Source organism: Mugil cephalus, chromosome 4, assembly GCF_022458985.1.
Source record: "Mugil cephalus isolate CIBA_MC_2020 chromosome 4, CIBA_Mcephalus_1.1, whole genome shotgun sequence".
Taxonomy (NCBI): Eukaryota; Metazoa; Chordata; class Actinopteri; order Mugiliformes; family Mugilidae; genus Mugil; species Mugil cephalus.
In genome coordinates this window covers 28,785,955-28,810,289 of record NC_061773.1, presented here as the reverse complement: position 1 = coordinate 28,810,289, position 24,335 = coordinate 28,785,955, and the positions used below count along the sequence as shown (strand labels likewise).

At 48.1% G+C, this 24,335-nt stretch overlaps 4 protein-coding genes across 4 annotated transcripts in view; 1 reads left to right on the top strand and 3 right to left on the bottom strand.

The window, feature by feature from the left end:
- Positions 1–9,414, bottom strand: part of pik3c2b (phosphatidylinositol-4-phosphate 3-kinase, catalytic subunit type 2 beta) — a 33,164-nt gene extending 23,750 nt beyond the window's left edge. The window contains exons 1-2 of the mRNA XM_047582320.1: positions 8,969–9,414; positions 3,012–3,917 (exon numbers count right to left, since the gene is read on the bottom strand). Of these exons, the coding sequence (XP_047438276.1) occupies positions 3,012–3,842 (831 nt within the window). The 5' untranslated portion in view covers positions 3,843–3,917; positions 8,969–9,414. The remainder of the gene's footprint in view (positions 1–3,011; positions 3,918–8,968) is intronic.
- A 1,018-nt stretch (positions 9,415–10,432) lies between these two features.
- On the bottom strand, positions 10,433–15,283 carry LOC125006220 (protein FAM107B-like). Its single transcript, XM_047582061.1, has 6 exons — positions 15,086–15,283; positions 12,786–12,858; positions 11,217–11,406; positions 10,961–11,120; positions 10,782–10,894; positions 10,433–10,705 (listed from the first exon to the last, which is right to left on the bottom strand). Exons 1-6 carry the CDS (start codon positions 15,107–15,109, stop codon positions 10,597–10,599), a joined length of 669 nt encoding a protein of 222 aa, XP_047438017.1. The 5' UTR covers positions 15,110–15,283; the 3' UTR covers positions 10,433–10,596.
- A 491-nt stretch (positions 15,284–15,774) lies between these two features.
- On the bottom strand, positions 15,775–21,417 carry mkrn2 (makorin, ring finger protein, 2). Its single transcript, XM_047582059.1, has 10 exons — positions 20,525–21,417; positions 20,015–20,143; positions 18,391–18,503; positions 18,165–18,299; positions 17,925–18,088; positions 17,782–17,847; positions 17,569–17,717; positions 17,385–17,495; positions 17,164–17,308; positions 15,775–16,076 (listed from the first exon to the last, which is right to left on the bottom strand). The coding sequence occupies exons 1-10, from the start codon at positions 20,548–20,550 to the stop codon at positions 15,924–15,926; spliced, it is 1,191 nt and encodes a 396-aa protein (XP_047438015.1). The 5' UTR covers positions 20,551–21,417; the 3' UTR covers positions 15,775–15,923.
- Positions 21,418–22,102: 685 nt separating this feature from the next.
- On the top strand, positions 22,103–24,243 carry LOC125006360 (MKRN2 opposite strand protein-like). The gene is made up of 4 exons (XM_047582319.1): positions 22,103–22,756; positions 23,140–23,189; positions 23,646–23,814; positions 24,066–24,243. The coding sequence occupies exons 1-4, from the start codon at positions 22,554–22,556 to the stop codon at positions 24,241–24,243; spliced, it is 600 nt and encodes a 199-aa protein (XP_047438275.1). The 5' UTR covers positions 22,103–22,553.
- The last annotated feature ends 92 nt before the right edge of the window (positions 24,244–24,335 follow it).

The following is a 24,335-nucleotide window of genomic DNA, read 5'->3' as shown; positions in this document are numbered from 1 at the left end:
CACAGATCACTGTAAACAGCCAATCAGAGCCGTAACAGCCATCAGATCCTGTAAACAGCCAATCAGAGCCAGATCACTGTAAACAGCAATCAGAGCACAGATCACTGAAACAGCCAATCAGAGCTCAGATCACTGTAAACAGCCAATCAAGTCAGATCACTGTAAACAGCCAATCAGAGCACAGATCACTGTACAGCCAATCAGAGCCAGATCACTGTAACGCAATCAGATCACTGTAAACAGCCAATCAGATCACTGGAAACGGCCAATCAGAGCTCAGATCACTGTAAACAGCCAATCAGAGCACAGATCACTGTAAACAGCCAATCAGATCACTGTAAACAGCCAATCAGAGCTCAGATCACTGTAAACAGCCAATCAGAGCACTGTAAACAGCCAATCAGATCACTGTAAACAGCCAATCAGAGCACAGATCACTGTAAACAGCCAATACAGTAACAGCCATCAGATCACTGGAAACAGCCAATCAGAGCTCAGATCACTGTAAACAGCCAATCAGAGCACAGATCACTGTAAACAGCCAATCAGATCACTGTAAACAGCCAATCAGAGCTCAGATCACTGTAAACAGCCAATCAGATCACTGTAAACAGCCAATCAGATCACTGGAAACAGCCAATCAGAGCTCAGATCACTGTAAACAGCCAATCAGAGCACTGTAAACAGCCAATCAGATCACTGTAAACAGCCAATCAGAGCTCAGATCACTGTAAACAGCCAATCAGAGCTCAGATCACTGTAAACAGCCAATCAGAGCTCAGATCACTGTAAACAGCCAATCAGAGTTCAGATCACTGTAAACAGCCAATCAGAGCTCAGATCACTGTAAACAGCCAATCAGAGCTCAGATCACTGTAAACAGCCAATCAGATCACTGGAAACAGCCAATCAGAGCTCAGATCACTGTAAACAGCCAATCAGATCACTGTAAACAGCCAATCAGATCACTGTAAACAGCCAATCAGAGCACAGATCACTGTAAACAGCCAATCAGATCACTGTAAACAGCCAATCAGAGCTCAGATCACTGTAAACAGCCAATCAGAGTTCAGATCACTGTAAACAGCCAATCAGAGCTCAGATCACTGTAAACAGCCAATCAGAGCTCAGATCACTGTAAACAGCCAATCAGATCACTGGAAACAGCCAATCAGAGCTCAGATCACTGTAAACAGCCAATCAGATCACTGTAAACAGCCAATCAGATCACTGTAAACAGCCAATCAGAGCACAGATCACTGTAAACAGCCAATCAGATCACTGTAAACAGCCAATCAGAGCTCAGATCACTGTAAACAGCCAATCAGAGCACAGATCACTGTAAACAGCCAATCAGAGCTCAGATCACTGTAAACAGCCAATCAGAGCACAGATCACTGTAAACAGCCAATCAGATCACTGTAAACAGCCAATCAGAGCACAGATCACTGTAAACAGCCAATCAGATCACTGTAAACAGCCAATCAGAGCACAGATCACTGTAAACAGCCAATCAGAGCTCAGATCACTGTAAACAGCCAATCAGAGCACAGATCACTGTAAACAGCCAATCAGAGCTCAGATCACTGTAAACAGCCAATCAGATCACTGTAAACAGCCAATCAGAGCTCAGATCACTGTAAACAGCCAATCAGAGCTCAGATCACTGTAAACAGCCAATCAGATCACTGTAAACAGCCAATCAGAGCACAGATCACTGTAAACAGCCAATCAGAGCTCAGATCACTGTAAACAGCCAATCAGAGCTCAGAGCTGCTCCTCATGATGGAAACCACCATAAAAACAAACTCTCATCCACTGGAACCAGATTCAGGAAGGAGAGAATGACTCGATAATCTGAACTCAGAGGATCATTAATGGTCTGAGCGAAGAACCGGTTTCTAAATGTGGACGTATGACACTTGATGGACGATAGTGAGGAAGACACTTCCTGTCCAGGTCTTTTCTGATGGTCCAAAGAAGACTTTAGATCAGGGTCAAACTCATTGTAGCCACGTGCAGATTAGATCTTAAGAGGATCCAATCACACACTAACCTAAAATACATTTTATTTAGATTATTAAAATCTGAACATTTAATGAACCATGTGATTTTCTTCTTCTTTCTTGTTCCCTTCTTTTGTTGTCATCTTCCTCCTTCTCCATCTCCTCATCCTCTGTTCTCTCTTCTTCCTCCGGTGCTTAACGAATAATAATAATAATAATAATAATAATGCTCTGGCTTTATTTTGCATCTTTACAGATGCTCAAAGCGCTTTCAATTGTGTTGCCCAAGACTAAGGACAGAGCGGAATCGAACCGGCAACCTTTGAGTTATTGGACGACCGCTCTACCTCCTGAGCCACTGCTCCAAAAAGGGGTCCTTCTTATTGTTAAGGTGTTTTGTGATTTTCAAGTTGAACAGAATCTGAATTTAAATAATATAAATACAACTAAGACTAAGAAATAACTGAACCAATATAAAATAATAATAATAATAATGAACCAGTGTCGTGGGGTCTGTCTCATCAGACTGTTAGCATCAGACTGTTAGCATCAGCACTGTTAGCATTGTGATGCCCTGGACCTGCTTTAGATTTGATCAAAAGGATTCTGGTCCAACGTGGCGGTTTCTTCATTTCCTACAAACTATCAGTTATTGTGCTGTAAATCAGTGGAGGGAGAAGAGTCTGATCATCAGCGTCTCTTTGAGACAGCGACAGTAGTCCTCATGTGATGGACATCCAGGACACGACAGAAGAGAAGATCAGGACAACAGCAAAGACACAGTGAACCAGTGAGGAGTTTTTGTTTGGTAGTGACATCACCATGACATCACCATGACATAAATCCATCTTTTGTTCCAGATCCCTGTTTCTGCATCATTCTGGGTGCCTCTCTCTGATTGGCTAGGGGTGTGGCCACAGCTTCATCTCCAGCCAATCAGAGCACACTGATACAGAACAAACAACCCCACAGAAAACCGGACCCAGCTGGTCCACGGGATCTTACCGGGTCTGCAGACACCCGCCGGTGGTTTTTGTTGCTCTTGGGAAGCGGCGTGTAGGTCCTGGGTGGAACCTGAGGGGGGAGGGTCTTACTCCGAGCCACAGGCTTCCCTGCCGGGTCCCCGTTGGCCCTCCGACCTCGGGACCCCGGCTGAGCCCCTGTTGAGAGCCGGGACAGGGAGTCGTTGATGCTGTCGTAGTTCAGCTCCCCTGAGGTCACCTTGGGCTGGTCCATGTCAGGCAGGAACAGGTTCACGTCTCGGGGCATGGAGGACCCTCGAGGAGGCAGGGAGGGCTTGTCTGTCCCTGACGCTGGGGGGATGGGGTTCCTGGGTGGGATGGCGGGGGGAGTGTCATCTGGAGGAGCAGGGTAGCCTTTGAGGAGAGAGTCTGACCCAGATCCTAGTGAGTCCCCGAGGCCAGAACCTGAGGAGTCTCTGAACTTGCTGACCTCTGGACTGTCCAGGATGTACAGGGACTCTTTCAGGTAGCCTCCCTGGTGGGGGGGCGTCCTCACTGGGACAGGGTGAGGAGCCTGGGATCCTCCAGGCTGGTTTAGTGAGGGGTCGGATCCAGACAGGCCCCTCTGGAGGTTTTCTCCTGCAGGGGCAGGACTGGGCTGGCGGGGCCGTGGGCGCTCCATGGAGGGATTCAGGGTGTTGGATTGAGTCTGGCTGGTTCCAGGTCCGGTCTTGTCCTGTCTGAGTCTGGAGAGGGCGTCATACTCCATCTGCAGGGCCTCAGCCAGAACCAGCTCCTTCTGACTGAGACCCAGAGCCTCCAGGCTACTCCAGCCCCCCTCACTGCTCTCCTTCTGGGTCTGAGCCGCCGACATGGTGCCTCCTCAGCTCCGGTGGTCTGGCTTAGGGTCAGGGACACACCGAGGAACCATGGAGCTGATGGACGGCAGCTGAGGACAGAGGAGACAGAAAGACAAGAATAAAATCTAGGATGCCAGTCCAGAGTTTGAAGACACCTTCTCATTCAGGGTTTTTATTATAGATGAACCCTCCAGGAACCAGGAACCACATGTGGTAACGTGGTTCCTGGTTCCTCTCAGTGAGGTGTAGTCATGTGGTTTTCATTGAGCCAATCAGAGAAGATCCAGGAAACATTGTCAGGTCTAATCAGGGTCTAATGTGGTCTACAAGGTCCCCCCTCTGATCTGGTTTATCAGGAACCATGAAGAAGAACAAGTGTCCTAATGTTTCTAATGTGATGATGTTGATGATGTTCTAATGTGACAAATACATGTTTACATTAGTTTAAGGACCAGGAACCAGATATGAAACATTGATTGATCTGGATTTAACTCAGGGGCATTTAAAATAAGTAAATCAGTAAAACAGTCTTCTTCCAGCCTCCGATGCCACGCTGGGGTTGACAGTATTTCAATGAGAGTCTTGTAAAAGGTTCATACTGAAGACATCAAAACCATGAAGGAACACACATGGAATGATGTAGCAAACACAAAAGTGTTGATGTAACTGGAACAAGTTTTATTTTTCAGATTCTTCAAAACAGTCACTTTCACAGCACATGGTGTTGACCAATGAAATACACACTCACTTTATTCACAGTAATCATCTCAGTTATGGTGGCGAGTGCACGAACCACGAACAAGATGACAAAGTAATGTTATGCTATGTTGGTTTATGTAAAACGTGAGTTCAGGAGAAGTTCATTAATATTTGTTTCACATCTTCTGTAAATAAAAGCACGTTTACCTTTTGCAACCAAAGCCTTTCTCTCCCTCTTTGATTTTTTCTTTGTACAGAAAATCTCACCCAATTATTTTGGGACAAGTTCCATCCAAAATATAAGGTTTGATTAGGCAGCATTCAGCAGAGACGTCCCATCATCAGTTCTTCAACGGGACAATGAGGCCAGAGTATAGAGGGACTACTTGGATCTAGAGGGGCTACTCCACCATCACCTGAACATCTGAGACGGTCCAGGATGAGCTGGACCTGAGACCGACTCAGCAACATCTGGGTCCTTCAAGACCTTTACTGGAAAACTACTGTCCAGGTGACGACCTCATGGAGGAGCTAATATCTAAAATCTAAGATATATCCTGGCTCGGTGGATATCGCTGATGCCTCAGACCAGACCAGTGAGAAGGTCTGGGTTCGAATCCAGCATATTCTGTCCGCATGGGTTCTCTCCAGTTTCCTCCCCCCTCCAAAGACATGCTGGTTAGGCTGACTGGTGTCTCTACGTTGACTCTAGGTGTGAGTGTGAATGGTTGTTTGTCTCTGTGTTAGTCCTGCGACAGGTGAAGAGGACATGGGAGATATTCTGGTCCCTGGTAGCTTTGATGTGCTCAGTGTTGGAGACAATGAATCTAACAGGCAGAAAACAACAGGACTGACCCAATAAAACATCAACATACTGCAGAGATCAGAGGAGCTCACTCATGGAGGATCCCAGGTTCTGGTGATTACAGGCAGCAGGAACATAAATCAACATATTGATTGTTGTAGTTAATGGATCGATGATGCTGCCCGGTCGTTGTCCTGTTGTGTACACGGACATGTCTAGAAAACATGACGCTGGCCTCCTGACAGCAGGAAGAAGAGCTGCTTTCATGGGTTCAGCTGCAACCAGTGAACTAGAAGAAGAGAATGGGATTCAAACACAGCACACAAAGAGTGTCCAGCTGTGAGGACATGGTCTCATTTCTGGGCTGCATGTGGACGTCCACCGAGAGGTCCTCAAAGATCCTCTCTGATAGAAGAAGATGATGAAACCACAAACTGGTCCAGCAGAACTGAACCTGGACGGGAGGAGAAGCCTCATACGTTGACTGAATATAAAACGGATCCGGGTTTCTCAAACGGAGTCATCAGAAACTTCTTCAAGCAGCTGATTTCTGTTTACTTCATGTTCCCACTGCCAACACACCGTCTGGATGCTGCTTAGTCAGCAGTGGATGGCTGGAAACATGAGATACACCTTTATTTATCACAGGCGACCGAAGGCTGCAGGTGGATTTACCTGGAAAAGTCTCAGGAGAGAAGGACTGAGCTTCTTGTGGGAACAGCTCCCAAAACCATCCAGAACTAAACTCTTCATACAAGTGAGAGTCAGGAACTGTTCTGGTTATCGGTGTCTGTTAAAACTGAGCACGAACAAACAAATGCAGCAGTCCACAGAACAGGTCCCTGTACCAACAGACCAGCAACACTAAACAAACACCACCGGACTCTTTCACATCTACAGGTCAGAGTCAGAAAACTTCATTAACCCTTCAAGGAAAATGTTTTGTTGCTCCCGTAAAAAGACATTAATTTAAATAAAAACAAGATGTGAGATGCATAAAAACAAGTATTCAGGATGTCTAGTGTTTTATTTTAGTCAGGAAATCCTATTATTGGATCTTTGAATCACGCTGAAGTCATGGTTCTACAGCTATAAAAAGAATTAACTTGTACTTCGGACTTCTTTTGTTTTCCCGCTGAGCAGAATGTCTTTAATAATTCCATGTGCTCTGAGTGGATGAAGCTGCTGCTGCTGTTGTTGTTGTATGAGAAACATTTCGCCTCCAAACAGACAAATCAGGCCTGTGAACCGAGACAAGAGATGAACTGATGAGAACAAAAACAGAAACAAGTTCCACCCCCACCGAGAGCCGAGCCTTTCAGCCAGAGAACAAAGACCAGCGTCACATGGACGACATCACGTGGACCAAGAGTTGACAGGCTGCAACCAGCCCACACCCCCGCAGAACAGGAAGAGTTCTCACTGATCCACAAGAACCACAAGCTCAGAACCAGGTCCACCAACAGCAAGAAGCCACCAGGACACTCCCAACTTCAGATCTCCAGGACCAGAACCACGTTATCATGATAATCAGGACTGGAAACCTGATCTGAGTCAGGGAGCAGAGGCAGAACCAGGCTCCAGTAAAGAGGAGCTGAATCCAGGTGGTTCAGGTGAATCTGGTCCAGCTTCAAGTGTGTGTCAGTTTGTCAAACATGAACCAGGACCTTTGTCCCTGGACTGACTCTAGATAAGGACGTGTAAACACTGTGACCTACAGGAAGGTCCATGTCCATGTGGACACTGACACAGGTTCTGTTATTTCAGCTTTCAGATCCAGTTCTGATCTCTGTGGTCGTAGAGTTCAGACTCTGAGGTATCTGAGGTATTCACATCCACACTGGACCAAGGTTCAGGAGCCAAAGCTCTTCAATGTGTAGCCGCCTTTTTTTCAGAGGACCAAGAGTAAATGGACAGTTGAGTCAAAAGCAGTTTCAGGGTCTGTTCCCTCATTAATCCTTCATCACTGAAGCAGGTGAAAGGAGCTGGTTCCAGGTGAAGCATTTACATTCAGAAGCTGTGAACACACAACATGTGGTCAAAGGAGATGTCACTGAAAGTACAACAGACCATCCTCAGGCTGAACAATCACAAGAAAGAGGTGGTTAAATATCGCTTTGGTTCATTCTGAGTGAAAAAGACCTGGAGGACAGAGGACAAGAGTGGTGGACGATCACAGGATCCGTCTCCAGGTAGTAGATGCATCAGTATCTAACACGTCCTGAGACTAAATGCAGACGCTTCAACACAAGGTGCAAACCATCAATCAGCCTCAAAAACAGAAAAGCAACAACATCAAATAAGATGTGGACCAGCGTCGTGGGACGGATGAGATCGACCTGGACCAGACTGAGGAAGAAGAAAGTATCTCATCACGTCACGTCACATCTCATCACATCTAATCACATCACTGCTCATCTCATCACGTCACGTCACGTCACGTCACGTCACGTCACATCTCACGTCATCACATCACATCACATCTCACGTCATCACATCTCACGTCATCACATCACATCACATCTCACGTCATCACATCACATCACATCTCACGTCATCACATCACATCACATCACATCACATCACATCACATCACATCACATCACATTACATCTCATCATCAGACGTTTATGGGACGGTTCTTCACAGATGGACATGAGCAGATCAAAGTTTTCAGGTCAACACGTGGAATATTCTGCAGTATCCGAGTCAGTCACCAGATTTCCACTGATCGAGCTGCATGTCATTTATTTACGGTTTAACAGCTGCAGTAAATCCTGGAGCAGCATCACCTGGTGACGCCCATGGGACCAGTTACCTGCAAAGGATCCGCAACGGTTCTTCAAAAATGAACCTTTGGTTCCTGGTAATGTTCACTTGTCCAGTTACTGTCGAGCTTCATGTCAAATGGTTTCTGTTCCTTATACTACAGTAAATACTACATATTTAAATACTACTACAGTAAATACTACATATTTAAATACTACTACAGTAAATACTACATATTTAAATACTACTACAGTAAATACTACATGTTTAAATACTACATGTTTAAATACTACCACAGTAAATACTACATGTTTAAATACTACATGTTTAAATACTACCACAGTAAATACTACATGTTTAAATACTACATGTTTAAATACTACCACAGTAAATACTACATGTTTAAATACTACATGTTTAAATACTACATGTTTAAATACTACCACAGTAAATACTACATGTTTAAATACTACCACAGTAAATACTACATGTTTAAATACTACCACAGTAAATACTACATGTTTAAATACTACATTAGTTTCCTTAAGTCAAACGTAAACATGTCCAACCAGGATTCATTTAGAATTCACACACTTTAACGCGTCCTTCTTGCCCGACGACCACACACCGACCACTACATCCTGGTTTTAGTCTCCGTTAACCGAGAAACTCTCCGGATAAAACATACACCGAACGCAGCCGAACAGCCTCAGACACCGGACGGAGCGTTCAGAACCAGCCGAACCGGAACCACAGCGAACACAGTAACAGGCCCGTTTAATGTGCCGGATATTTGAACGGAGTTCGGCTCGAGCTCGGCTCCAGCGGCGCAGGTGGAGTGGGGGGGCGCAGGTGTAGAGGTCTTACCTGGGTCTGGGTGGAGGGTCTCCGGGACCTGCTGCTGAAGACCGGATACCTCCACGAATCAGTGCAGCCGTGGCTCGGTACCGGTGGGTCTACGCAGCGGAACGCCCTCCACACATCCGGGAGCTGGAACCGGACCTCTGGGTCCGCTGTGTGGGAGTCCGGCCCTGGGATAAAGCGGCCCCGGTGCTCCGGTGCTCCGGTGTTCTGGTGTCCGGTGCTCTGCTGCTCGCTGCTCGGTGCCTGGCGTCCGGTGCTCCGGGGTTCCGGTGCTCCGGTGCTCTCCTCGCTGCTCTTCGTGTGTTATGGCCGGTGGCTGTAAACAGCTCATGAAGCATTACCGCCCCCCGTGGACCGGAGGGGACACAGCATGAAATCCTCATTCATTTACACTGTTTCTGCTTTATACTCATGTTCTACCACATTCACACCAAACTAACGGGTCCAGCTGCACCTGCAGAGACCGGAACCAGGTTCAGACTGGACCAAACCACAGGACCTTGTCTTTAATGTTCTGATGTTTGGAGTGAGAGGACGTGTCACCGAGCATCACGGTTCTAAAGGGAATAAACACATGAACCCAAATGATTAAACTTGTTAAAATACTAATCGCTCGACTTTGAGACAAGTTGACATTTACTTACAATGAGACAAAGTCAAACACGCGTCCTCCACCAGCTTCTTCAGTCTTTGTCCCTTTTCTGCTGTGATGCTTTAAAAGATGCTGCCGCAACCACGGAGACATAGGGGGTCCTCAGGAGGACGTCCTGGTCTCTGAAGGTCCTCAGAAGGACGTCCTGGTCTGGTCCTCAGGAGGACGTCCTGGTCTCTGAAGGTCCTCAGGGGGACGTCCTGGTCTGGTCCTCAGGAGGACGTCCTGGTCTCTGAAGGTCCTCAGAAGGACGTCCTGGTCTGGTCCTCAGGAGGACGTCCTGGTCTCTGAAGGTCCTCAGGGGGACGTCCTGGTCTGGTCCTCAGGGGGACGTCCTGGTCTGGTCCTCAGGAGGACGTCCTGGTCTCTGAAGGTCCTCAGGAGGACGTCCTGGTCTGGTCCTCAGGAGGACGTCCTGGTCTGGTCCTCAGGAGGACGTCCTGGTCTCTGAAGGTCCTCAGGAGGACGTCCTGGTCTCTGAAGGTCCCAGGTGGACTCTGCTTTGGCTCTTCCTGTATAACACCTGACTCCAGGTGTGTGTGTGTGTGTGTGTGTGTGTGTGTGTGTGTGTGTGTGTGTGTGTGTCTACTGTGCGTGTGTGTCTGTCCCTGTCCTTCTGTCTCTGTCTCTGTCTCTGTCTCTGTCCCTGTCCCTGTCCTTCAGTGTTGATCTGTAGCCGTGTGTATTTGTAGGAGTGTGTTATATTGTGTGTAGTTAGTAACACACAGTAATAAATAATAAATAAACATGAATTTATGAACAAATGCTTTTATTCCCCCCCCCCCCCGTCCCCGTCCCCCGTCCCCGTCCCCCGTCCCACTAAGGCCTCAGGAACTATCAAAGACACCAGTCCAGTCCGGGGTGGGTTTGTCCTGCAGGGACATGTGGCTCAGTTCTGGAGACGTCCTGGACTCATGTTATCAACGTGATCAGCTGTTTATTGTTATTATGTTTCCGTCGTCATGGAGACCAAAGCTGATCAGTCTCTGACTGGGGGTGTCCAGCTGTTCAGTCCTCTCAGCGTCCTCTCAGTCTCCTCAGAGTGTCCTCTCGGCGTCCTCAGAATGTCCTCAGAGTGTCCTATAGACCTGGACAGTGTCTCGGTCATCATGATGTGTTAGTGTCTTCACAGCGTCCTCTGGAGACCTGTCTGTCTGTCCTTACCTGTCCTCCTGTTCTTTACTGTGGAAGGACGTCCGTCTCAGCTTCTCCTTGACTTTGACAAACTCTGGAGCCTTCAGGTTGTCCTCGTCTTCCTGCTGCTGTTGTCTCTCCAGCTGGACACAGAGACAGGGACGAGTTAGGGGACGGGGGGACAGAAGAGACATGTCTATGTGTCTTACCTCCTCCAGCTTCCTGTGTCTCTTCATGAGCTCCGCCTCCAGAGGAGACACCTTCCTCCGAGCTTCGTCCTCTTGTCTCCTCTGTCTCATCAGCTGGTCTCTCTTCCTGGACTCCAGGACCCTCTGCAGCTCTGGCTTTGTCTCCACACCGGGTCCCCCCCTGAAGACCACCACCGTTAGTCATTATTATATAGTAGCATATAGTAATTATCCCTGTGTCCCCTGATGTCCCCTGATGTCCCCTGTGTCCGGGTACCGTCTCAGTAGTTCTCGGTGGACCTCCTGGTGTCTCTTAGAATCTTTGACCGGGTTCAACAGTTTCCTGGGTTTGATGATGTCCTCGTCTTTGTCTCCGTCCTCGTCTCCGTCTCCCTCTATGTAGTCAGCACGTGGGGACACTGGGGACAACTTCCTGTGGACACCCTCTGACCAGGGCTGCTCCAGGTCTGCATGAGACATGAGACATGGAGATACCAGGACTAGACCCAGGACTAGACCTGGGACTATACTGAACCAGGACTAGACCGAGGACTAGACAGACCCAGGACTAGACCCAGGACTAGACCCAGGACTAGACCTGGGACTATACAGACCCAGGACTAGACAGAACCAGGACTAGACCCAGGACTAGACCTGGGACTATACAGACCCAGGACTAGACCCAGGACTAGACCCAGGACTAAATCCAGGACTATACAGACCCAGGACTAGACCCAGGACTAGACAGACCAGGACTAGACCCAGGACTAGACAGACCCAGGACTAGACCCAGGACTATACAGACCCAGGACTAGACCCAGGACTAAACCCAGGACTATACAGACCCAGGACTATACAGAACCTGGACTAGAACCAGGACTAGACAGAACCAGGACTAGACCTAGGACTAGACCCTGGACTAGACCCAGGACTATACAGACCCAGGACTAGACCCAGGACTATACAGACCAGGACTAGACCCAGGACTAGACAGAACCTGGACTAGACAGAACCTGGACTAGACCCAGGACTAGACCCTGGACTAGACCCAGGACTATACAGACCCAGGACTAGACCCAGGACTAGACAGACCAGGACTAGACCCAGGACTAGACCCAGGACTATACAGACCAGGACTAGACAGAACCTGGACTAGACCCAGGACTAGACCCAGGACTAGACAGACCAGGACTAGACCCAGGACTAGACAGACCAGGACTAGACAGAACCTGGACTAGACCCAGGACTAGACCCAGGACTAGACAGACCAGGACTAGACCCAGGACTAGACAGACCAGGACTAGACAGACCCAGGACTAGACCCAGGACTAGACAGACCAGGACTAGACAGACCCAGGACTAGACCCAGGACTATACAGACCAGGACTAGACCCTGGACTAGACCCATGACTATACAGACCCAGGACTAGACCCAGGACTAGACAGACCAGGACTAGACAGAACCTGGACTAGACCCAGGACTAGACAGACCAGGACTAGACCTAGGACTAGACCCAGGACTATACAGACCCAGGAGTAGACAGACCAGGACTAGACCCAGGACTAGACCCAGGACTATACAGACCAGGACTAGACAGACCAGGACTAGACCCAGGACTAGACCCAGGACTATACAGACCAGGACTAGACAGAACCTGGACTAGACCCAGGACTAGACCTGGGACTATACAGAACCAGGACTAGACCGAGGACTAGACAGACCCAGGACTAGACCCAGGACCAAAGAGAGCAGGACCAGACGGACCCTGAAGGTCTGTAGTTGTGTAGTTGTTAAATGGTTCTGATTGGGTCCAGGTTCTGAGGCAGTTCTGGTTGCCCCCCTTACCCCTGTCTGGATGTGGTCTATTCTTCAGACTGGGCTGTTTGGCCGGAGGCTCCTGGTCGACGCTGTAGGATTTCTGGAAAAAACACAGACAAACATGTCAACACTCAAATATGATGAAGATGATGATGAAGATGATGAAGATGAAGACGAAGATTAAGATGAATTCAAAGTTTTCTGTTATCCATGTGTCCAGGTCCACTCATGAGGAGGGGGTGGGGGGGGTGGGGTCACTGGGGGGGGGAGGGGGTTGAAGGGTTGGAGCAGTGTGGGAGTGTGTGGGGGGGGGGGGTCTGGGGAGGTGGGAGGGGGGGGTGGGAGGGGGAGGGGGGGTGTCTCTGGGAGACACTGGGTCCTTGTGACCATGTTGCAGCCTGATGAAGCTCCTAGCAACAAACACAATGTCCATTCACTCGGGGGAAAAGGGAGGAAGGGGGAGGAGGGGGTGAGGAGGGGGGAGGAGGGGGGAGGAGGGGGGAGACTTGATGGTTGTTAAAGGAACAGTTCCACTTCCTGTCTGTAACCTTCACAATAAAGGCTCAGTTCAGAAGTCCATTGAGAATCTGTCACATTTTCCTTTGTTGATCAGTCACGTTTGTTTGTTTCAGAGGACATTACAGAGGACAGGGGACATTACAGAGGACATTACAGAGGACAGAGAGGACAGGGGACATTACAGAGGACAGAGAGGACAGGGGACATTACAGAGGACAGGGGACATTACAGAGGACATTACAGAGGACAGAGAGGACAGGGGACATTACAGAGGACAGGGGACATTACAGAGGACATTAGAGAGGACAGAGAGGACAGGGGACATTACAGAGGACATTAGAGAGGACAGGGGACATTACAGGGGACATTAAAGAGGACATTAAAGAGGACAGAGAGGGCAGGGGACATTACAGGGGACATTACAGAGGACAGAGAGGACAGGGGACATTACAGAGGACATTACAGAGGACAGAGAGGACAGCTGCCTCTTAATTCCTGTTTAATCAGATTAATCAGATTTATTAGGATTGAATCAAAGAAACAAACAAAACATAACAGTTCATGTCTAATCTGCTAATTAATCTGTTAATTAATCTGTTTATTAATCTGTTAATTAATCTGTTAATTAATATGCTAATTAATCTTCTATTTAATCAGTTTATTAATCTGTTTATTAATCTGTTAATTAATCAGTTAATTAATCAGTTAATTAATCTGCTGTTTAATCAGTTTATTAATCAGTTAATGAATCAGTTAATTAATCTGCTGTTTAATCAGTTTATTAATCAGTTAATTAAATTAATTAATCCGTTTATCAGTCTGTTTTATTCTACGTTCCTCTACTGTCAGATCCATCTGGATGTTGTGTTTCAGGATCTTTTCTTTCAGCTGCTGGAAATTCTTCTAAAAATAAACTCGTCTCCTCCTCCTGCTCCACCTGCTGGTAATAAACACACTCCAACCTCCACCATCACCACCCTGAAATAAACCACCAAACACCACCACACATTCAACTCCACGACCCCCATCCACCTGGTCTCACTGGTCTCACCTGTTCTCCCCTGGTCCCCTGGTCTCCCCTGGTCTCACCTGGTCCCACCTGGTCCCACCTGGTCTCACTGGTCTCCCCTGGTCTCCCCTGGTCCTCTGTTCTCACCTGGTCTCATCTGGTCTCCCCTGGTCTCACCTGGTGTCACCTGGTCCCACCTGGTCCCACCTGGTCTCACCTGGTCTCACTGGTCTCACCTGGTCTCATCTGGTCTCCCCTGGTCTCACCTGGTGTCACCTGGTCTCCCCTGGTCTCCTCTTGTCCCCTGGTCTCCCCTGGTCTCACCTGGTCTCACCTGGTCTCCCCTGGTGTCCTGGTAGACATGGTCCAGGTGGACATGGTCCAGGTGGATCACTGGGTAAATGAACTAATTCATGGCAACTAAGACAATTCTGATTCTAAACGACCTGTTAACTGTCCACACCAAGCTCCACCCACTCATGCAGGCCACACCCACCCAAATCTGGGCTCCACCCACTCATGCAGGCCACACCCACCCAATTCTGGGCTCCACCCACTCTGATGTAAAACTGATCAATGATCATAACGACTCCGATCTCATCCTCTGCCCTGGAACGTTTCATCGTCATCAGCAAACAGAGGAACAAACTGTCCAGAAACCACCCGTCAGTCAAACAGAACCTTGGTCCAGATGTTAAAACCTTCATTGTTCTGTGATGAACTTCTGTAAAGTTTGTTCCAGGCTCGTTCACACTCACTTATTCCTGCAGCTTCTCAGCAGTGATCAGAACACACTCACCTTCTTCCCATAAGCAGCTCCCATTCTTCAGCCTTCATTCGTCCGAAGCAGCAGGTTCACTCGTCTAAAGCTCTGCTTCGTTTATTCTATCGGCCTCAGTCCAGACTCCGCCCCCCTCACCCCCCCCGCCCCCCCACAAACAGCCTGACCCGGTTAAGTCGCCAAACTGAAAGGCAGCACAGCCAGCTTCATACCAGCCATACCAGCCCAGCACTGAGCCTGAGGAGGAGGAGGAGGAGGAGGAGGAGGAGGAGGAGGAGGAGGAGGGGGGGGGGGGGGTTCTGCCACCTGTTGACTCTCTGCTCTCAGCTGTGAGGAGTTAAGCTGCTCTGACTGGATTAAAGTAATTAGAGGCGACAGTGAAGTCAGAACACGTTGAGTTGGATTCAATGTCAAGAAGGAAAACAAATGAAGAAGCAGAACAGCAAACAGGAGCGATCAACAGCTGATAAACAGCTGATCATCAGCTGATCAATAGCTGATCATCAGCTGATAAACAGCTGATCAGCAGCTAAACCCCTGTCAGGAGCTTTATGAAGGATGATGTGAGTCAGGGAGCAGATGATCTGCTCTTCTTCTCCACCTCTAACTCTCCATCCACTGGACGGAGACTTTTCATCTTTGTCTCTTATCGATATATTTGTTGGGACAATTAAAGTGAAACAATAAATTCAACACAACAGCAAAGGTTGACACTGACTCTGTTTTTACTTTTATACACAATAAATAAAGTTCCACTTATCAAACTGGACATGTTGGGTCTGGATTTCAACAACAGGAAGCAGCAGTGACCCCATGATTTAAAGTAGATTTATTTTAGCCCCGCCCCTCCGTGTTTCTACTGGTCTGGAGTCTCTGGTTCGTCCTGACTCGGCGCCGACATCTGCATGAAGAGCTCCCTCAGCTCGGTGATGTCATCATCCATGGACGCTGGGATGGTGCGCTGCTCTCGCTCCTCGATGAAGTCCCACAGACGAACGCTGTTCATGAACTGCACAAACACACAGACCGTTAGCTTCTTAGCTACGACCGTTAGCTACACAGACTGTTAGCTTCTTAGCTACTGACTGTTAGGTACACAGACTGTTAGCTTCTTAGCTACGACCGTTAGCTACACAGACTGTTAGCTTCTTAGCTACGACCGTTAGCTACACAGACTGTTAGCTTCTTAGCTACTGACTGTTAGGTACACAGACTGTTAGCTTCTTAGCTACGACCGTTAGCTACACAGACTGTTAGCTTCTTAGCTACGACCGTTAGCTACACAGACTGTCAGCTTCTTAGCTACGACCGTTAGCTACACAGACTGTTAGCTTCTTAGCTAGTGACCGGTAGCTACACAGACTGTTAGCTTCTTAGCTACGACCATTAGCTACACAGACTGTTAGCTACACAGACTGTTAGCTACACAGACTGTTAGCTTCTTAGCCACTGACCATTAGCTACACAGACTGTTAGCTACACAGACTGTTAGCTTCTTAGCTACTGACCGTTAGCTACACAGACTGTTAGCTACACAGACTGTTAGCGTCTTAGTTATCGACCGTTAGCTACACAGACTGTTAGCTTCTTAGCTACTGACCGTTAGCTACACAGACTGTTAGCTTCTTAACTAACGAACCATTAGTTACACAGACTGTTAGCTTCACAGACTGTTAGCTACACAGACTGGCTTCTTAGCTACCAGCCGTTAGCTACACAGATTGTTAGCTATATAGACTGTTAGCTTCTTAGCTACCGAACATTAGCTACACAGATTGTTGGCTACACAGACTGTTGGCTTCCTAGCTACTAACTGTTAGCTACACAGACTGTTAGCTTCTTAGCTACTGACCGTTACACAGACTGTTAGCTTCTTAACTAACGAACCACTAGCTACACAGACTGTTGGCTTCTTAGCTACCGACTGTTAGCTACACAGACTGTTAGCTATAGGCTGTTAGCTACAGACTATTAGCAGCAGACCGCTGCTGCAGCGCTAGCTGCAGAGCGTTAGCCGCAGAGCGTTAGCTACAGACCAGTAGCTAGAGAGCGTTAGCTACAGAGCGTTAGCCGCAGAGCGTTAGCCGCAGACCCACCCGGACGTTGCCCTCGGAGCTCAGCTGTTTCCGGGGCCGGTCCGGTTCTGCTCGGGTTCCATCTGGAAACGCATGAAGATACAAACAGTTCCCTCCAAAAGGACACGAGCCGCGTCCCTGGTCGAAGTACTTACAGGCCTTCTTCCTGTGGACAGACACAAACGATGTCCCAAACACGTCCTCTGAAAAGACAGACCTGAGCTGAGTGGGGACACGCTCACCCAACCCCAGACTTGAAGACGTCTATGAGATGGTCCTTCTCCTCCTGGTCCTCCACCCAGTGCACTGAGGGGATGACGAACTCAGAGACAACCCGGCACTGGGGACACGACCTGGGACCCAGAGACAGCCTGTCAGCATCATTGTCTCTACGTCTGTCCCTACCTCATGTCCCCTGTCCCTTACTTGATGATCTTGTTGCTGAAGGTCCTGGTGCAGCGCCACTGCCGGATGCAGGACAGACAGAAGACGTGGCAGCAGGAGGACAGGATCCCAAACCTGCGGTTGGACGGGTTTGTCTTCTGGACCACCAGCTCCATGCAGATCGAGCACACCTGGACACAAACAGACGGTCAATCTGTTACCATGACGACCCCAGACCAGACTCCGTGGACCCACCTTGTCCTGGCTAAGCTGGACCGCGAACGCCTTGTCCATGTCTGCCTCGAAGGCCAGAAGACACATCTGAGGACGGAGGACAGAGACAGGGTTAGGCTGGAGGACACGGAGGACACAGAGGACACGGAGGACACGGAGGACACCTTGTGGTGGGCCGTCCTCTGCTCGGGGTCCTGGGGGTGAAGAACCTGAAGTCCACACACGTCACACCGGTCGCCATGGAGATACGTACAGCTGTCTCCATAGTAACAGTGTCCCGCAGCGGCGTAGGGACACAGCTGGGAGACGTCACGATAAGCCCCACCCCCTAGGACAGAGAGGACAGGGGTCAACGAGGTGTCGTCATGACGTCCATCAACCAGCAGCCAATCAGACGCACCGACCTGGTTCCTGTGAAGAACCCTGGAGACCCGTCCTGATGGCGTCCACGTAGGACGGGGGACATGCTGGGGACACCGCAGACGCCGCCGCCTCTGGACCCAGACCAGGACCTCCAAAAATACTGTCCACACCCAGAGCTGAGGACAGACGACATGTGGAGGACATGAAGACATGCGGAGGACATGAAGACAAGTGGAAGACATGAAGACATGTGGAGGACATGACCACCTCTGTCCCTCAGGACCAGTGTCCTCTTGGGTCCTCCTCGGAGGGACGTCCCTCCAGCTGCTGTGTCCTCTGAAGCTCCGCCCCCTCTGGAAGAAGGTTTGATGTGGTCATACCTGGAGGACGGGACGGGACGGGGGGGGGTTAGTGTTGTGTAGCAGTGTTGTGTAGCAGTTGTGTACCTGCAGCGCTCCCCGTAGCTGCACGTTCTGTGTAGTAGTAGTGGTAGTATTATGTAGTAGTAGTGTTGTGTAGCAGTAGTAGTAGTGTTGTGTAGTATTGTGTAGTATTGTGCAGTGTTGTGTACCTGCAGCGCTCCCCGTAGCTGCACGTTCTGTGTAGCAGTAGTAGTGTTGTGTAGTAGTAGTATTGTGTAGTAGTAGTAGTAGCAGTAGTATTGTGCAGTGTTGTGTAGCAGTGTGTAGTGTTGTGTAGCAGTGTTGTGTAGCAGTGTTGTGCAGTGTTGTGTACCTGCAGCGCTCCCCGTAGCTGCAGGTTCTGTGTAGTAGTAGTATAGTAGTAGTAGTAGTATTGTGTAGTAGTAGTATAGTAGTAGTAGCAGTAGTATTGTGCAGTGTTGTGTAGCAGTGTTTTGCAGTGTTGTGTAGCAGTGTTGTGTACCTGCAGCGTTCCCCGTAGCTGCAGGTTCTGTGTAGTAGTAGTATAGTAGTAGTAGTAGTATTGTGTAGTAGTAGTATAGTAGTAGTAGCAGTAGTATTGTGCAGTGTTGTGTAGCAGTGTTTTGCAGTGTTGTGTACCTGCAGCGTTCCCCGTAGCTGCAGGTTCTGTGTAGTAGTAGTATAGTAGTAGTAGTAGTATTGTGTAGTAGTAGTATAGTAGTAGTAGCAGTAGTATTGTGCAGTGTTGTGTAGCAGTGTTTTGCAGTGTTGTGTAGCAGTGTTGTGTAGCAGTGTTGTGTAGCAGTGTTGTGTACCTGCAGCGCTCCCCGTAGCTGCAGGTTCTGTGTAGTAGTAGTATAGTAGTAGTGTAGTAGTAGTAGTATTGTGTAGTAGTAGTATAGTAGTAGTAGCTGCAGGTTCTGTGTAGTAGTAGTATAGTAGTAGTAGTAGTATAGTAGTAGTAGTAGTATTGTGTAGTAGTAGTATAGTAGTAGTAGCAGTAGTATTGTGCAGTGTTGTGTACCTGCAGCGCTCCCCGTAGCTGCAGGTTCTGTGTAGTAGTAGTATAGTTGTAGTAGTAGTATAGTAGTAGTAGTAGTATTGTGTAGTAGTAGTATAGTAGTAGTAGCAGTAGTGTTGTGCAGTGTTGTGTAGCAGTGTTGTGCAGTGTTGTGTAGCAGTGTTGTGTACCTGCAGCGCTCCCTGTAGCTGCAGGTTCTGTGTAGTAGTAGTATAGTAGTAGTAGTAGTATTGTGTAGTAGTAGTATAGTAGTAGTAGCAGTATTGTGTAGTAGTAGTATAGTAGTAGTAGCAGTAGTATTGTGCAGTGTTGTGTAGCAGTGTTTTGCAGTGTTGTGTAGCAGTGTTGTGCAGTGTTGTGTACCTGCAGCGCTCCCCGTAGCTGCAGGTTCTGTGTAGTAGTAGTATAGTAGTAGTAGTAGTATTGTGTAGTAGTAGTATAGTAGTAGTAGCAGTAGTATTGTGCAGTGTTGTGCAGTGTTGTGTACCTGCAGCGCTCCCCGTAGCTGCACGTTCCGCGCTGGTAGAACTTGCAGATCGTTGACGGTTTGCTGCTCGTCGGGTCGTGAGAGAACAAACAGCGGCTTCCTTCTCTGCAGACTCCGTGGAGAAAGTACCTGAGACACGCAGAGGACACGTCACCGTGGCAACGGAGGGACCTGTCCCAACCGCAGGTCACCGTGGCAACAGGACGTTTTCTTTTAAAACATTCGTGTCCTCGGGGACACCTGGGACACATCCAAGGACTCCCCGCCGCCCCGTCCTAGTCCTCCAGACCGCGTCCCCCAGGCTGAGGACACAGGTCTTCGGGGGACTGTAAATGCCTCCGCTGGTCTCTACGGTTCTGACCACGTGACCATAAAAGACACGAACCCGCTGAGCTAACGGCTAAAAACATTAGCATGAGGCTAACGCGTCCGCAAACACCCGCGACAGAGACAGAAAGAGACAGAAAGAGACAAAAAGACGCAAAGAGTCAGAGAGAGACGGACACTCACCTGCAGGTCACCTGTTTGGTGCTCATCTTCTTCTTCTTCTTCTTCTTCTTCTTCTTCGTGGATCTTCTGCCTCAACGTCCAAGTTGTCACCGCCGTGTCCCCCTCAAACTGATCCGACGGAGAAGCGCAAACCAAGAAGGAAAGTTCCTGGTTCCTCCTCCTCCTCTTCTTCTTCTTCTTCTTCTTCTTCTTCTTCTTCTTCTTCTTCTTCCTCCTCCTCCTCCTCTTCTTCTTATTCCTCCTCTTCTTCTTTTTATTCCTCTTCTTCTTATTCCTCCTCCTCTTCTTTTTATTCCTCTTCTTCTTATTCCTCCTCCTCCTCTTCTTCTTCTTATTCCTCCTCCTCGTCTTTCTCTTCTTCTTCTGTCTTGGTTGGACAACAAAGAACTGAAGTTTTCAGGATTCTTTGTTGATGAGACTCGGTTTAGATCATGAATGAAATCAGCTGGTTTAGTTCATTCAGGCTCATTCTGCTCCTTTGTCCTTGTGCTACAGTTAAATCTGTCCTCAGGTTATTATTATTATGCTACTTTTCCTAATAATCCTCGTGAGTGGATGTTACTCTTCAGCAAGATACACATTTTCACGACATCAACAAATACCAGATTTGTTATTTATGTATGAGCTCATTAATTTAAGTCATGATTTCCCAGTGTTTCTTTTTTCCTCTGATATCTGCTCTGACTGCAGGAGACACTCTTTATGTTGGACTTCCTTCCTGCTTTATATCATCAATCTGCCTCCGTCTCTTAAAGCCTCCTCATCCTCGCTTCAAACACCAAATGAAAAAGTATTTATGTGCTATTATGATTTTTTCTGGCTATTTCTTGTTATAGTTTGTAAATCTTGTTTTGATTGAGGATGTTCTTTGTTGAACCTTCAGTGTCTTCGTCTACAGCACAATTCATCTTTTTTTAATTCTGTACATTCTAACTATATTTTTAACATTTGTGCAAATAAACTAAACTAAACTAAAAGTTTAGACTAAATGTTCCTGTAACAGCTGATCAGGGTCTAATCTGATCCCATTAATCAGAACCAGCTGAGTTGTGAGATGTTGGTGGTTTCCTCTCATCAGCTGATGCTCCAACATTTCTACTGGATGAAGGTCAGGACTTTGACTTGTTCCTAAACATTCATCTGGTTCTTCTGGAGAACCACTGGTGTTCTTGGGCTCCTTGTCTTCTCCTGACCCAGTTTCTCTTCACATTCAGCTCATGGACTCATGTCCTGACATTTTCTTTCAGAGTTCACTGGTAGAATTCACAGTTCATTGGTCCATCAATGATGAGCAGATGCAGCAGAACAGGCCCAAACCAGGACATTAGCGCCCCCATGTTTCATGGAGGGATGAGGTTCTGATGCTGGAATGCAGTGTTGGTTCATCTCCAAACATTTAAACCAAACTATTCTACTCTGGTCTCATCTGTCCACTAAACATTGTCCCACATGTTCTTTGTGGACAGAGAGCAGTGTCTTTGGTTGTTGAGTGGATTCATCAACATGAACATCAGCCAATGTGAGAGAGGCCTTTAGCTGCTTAGAAGTTCCCCTGGGTTCCTCTGGTTCCTCTCCCACTATGATGGAGTGATGTTTGTTGGTGGACCACTCCTGTGGAGGGGAACAGTCGTCTTCAGTCTGTCTGAATGTGAGCTCCTGTTTTCAGGTGTCAGACACACCTGAGCTGACAGATCAGGTCACTCTGGAAAATGTTCTGACCGGCTCAGGTGTGTCCTCTGTTGGACACTTCCTGCTGAAACTTCACATTAAAAGAGCCACGTGGACAAAGTCTCATTGAAGTTCCACAATGCATTGCAGGACAAGTTTCCATGACGACAAAGCCCACACAGTCCGAAGGTCACCTGCTCAGAATGAAGCAACAGGTGAGTCAGATCACATGACACCTGATAGGCTGGGGGTAAGTTACAGCCCAGCACATGATATAGCGACAGGAGGAGGAGGAGAAGTCAGGACTGAACGGAGGAGCTAAAGGACGAGTCAGGAGGAGACACCAGGACGAGAGGAGGCGATGGAGCAGAGTGTGATCCGACTCAGCCACTGTCACAAGGAGATCTTCTGTTTCTCGGTTCCATCTGAATGTCCCAACTGTGGCGAGGAGCTGAGGGGGAGCAGACTGCAGGAGGCGCCGGTGAGCCTCCCGTCCCCCTTCACCAACGGACACAAGAGCTCCTGCTGCCTCCTGGTCGCACCTGCACACGATAACCATGACAGGTACGTACATACAGGTAAATATACACAGGTACATATATACAGGTAAATATACACAGGTAAATATGCACAGGTAAATATATGCAGGTAAATATACACAGGTACATATATACAGGTAAATACATGCAGGTAAATACATGCAGGTAAATATACACAGGTACATATATACAGGTAAATACATGCAGGTAAATACATGCAGGTAAATACATGCAGGTAAATACATGCAGGTAAATACATGCAGGTAAATATACACAGGTAAATACATGCAGGTAAATATACACAGGTAAATACATGCAGGTAAATATACACAGGTACATATATACAGGTAAATATACACAGGTATATTATTACACTAATTATTATTAGTATTCATGTTTGTTGTTCAGAGACTTTGGTGGAACGTCAGATCTTCACACCGGCATCTCCAACACTAAAGGTAGGAGCCAGAGTTCAAAGGTCACCTGGTCTGTTTCCTCTCCAGGTAAAGTGTAGGACAGCAAGTCACCAGGGTCTGAGAGGAACATGCGATAAACAATACGAGCTCTTGTTTGCCTTTCGTTAGCCTCTTGATAGCCTCTCATTAGCTTCTCATTAGCCTCTTGATAGCCTCTTGTTAGCTTCTCATTAGCCTCTTGATAGCTTGATAGCATCTTGTGAACCTCTTGATAGCCTCTCATTAGCTTCTCATTAGCTTCTCATTAGCTTCTCATTAGCCTCTCATTAGCCTCTTGTTACCAGGCTGTAAACATGTTTACTGTGGCTCTGAAGTTGGGGTCTATGAGGATTAGCGCCCTCTCCAGCCTCTAGTGTTTATTGCACTTCCTCATCCATTGGTCAGACGTTAGCGCTGATACCTGCAGCTACCTGCATCTACCTGTGTGTGTGTGTGCAGGTGTGGTGTATAATTACACCCGGGGGGGGGTCCTCCGGGACCTGAGTGGATGGGAGCGCTGTGTCAGCGTTCCCCTGGTCCGACCCGATATGTTTCACCTTCTGGCTCAGTGGGACCAGTACCTGGACCGCTTCTCCGATGGACCCATGTGGGACCCGGCCTGGCACAGGTACCTGACCCATGAACCCATGAACCCTGAGTTCAGAGGCTGGTGAGAGAGTCACGGTTTGTATTTTATTTCATGTCTGTCCCTGTATATATTTTACCTCCTGTGCTGTGTGGAATTATTCCGGCACTTTCTACAACTGGCTGCAGGTACAACAACACAATCACTGAGCACGTGACGAATAAAACCGACCTCGTCTCGTCTCATGTCGTTCGTCTCGTCTCGTCTCATCTCGTCTTGTCTCGTCCTCTCAGGTTTGATGAGGACAACCACAACTGCTTCAGCTTCTGCCTTCAGTTTGTGAACAGCGTCCTGGCGGCGGAAGGACGCGACGCTCTGAGCAGAGACGCCTTCACCAGCAGCTTCATCCTGCGAGTGAGGATGGTTCAAGTTCACCACTGTACCAGGCATCAGAGACCAGTCTACCTGTGACAGTAGGAGGACAGACAGGACGGACAGGAGGACATCACAGTCGACCCTGACATTATAGCTATAGATTAGTATAATATTATTTGTCTGTATCG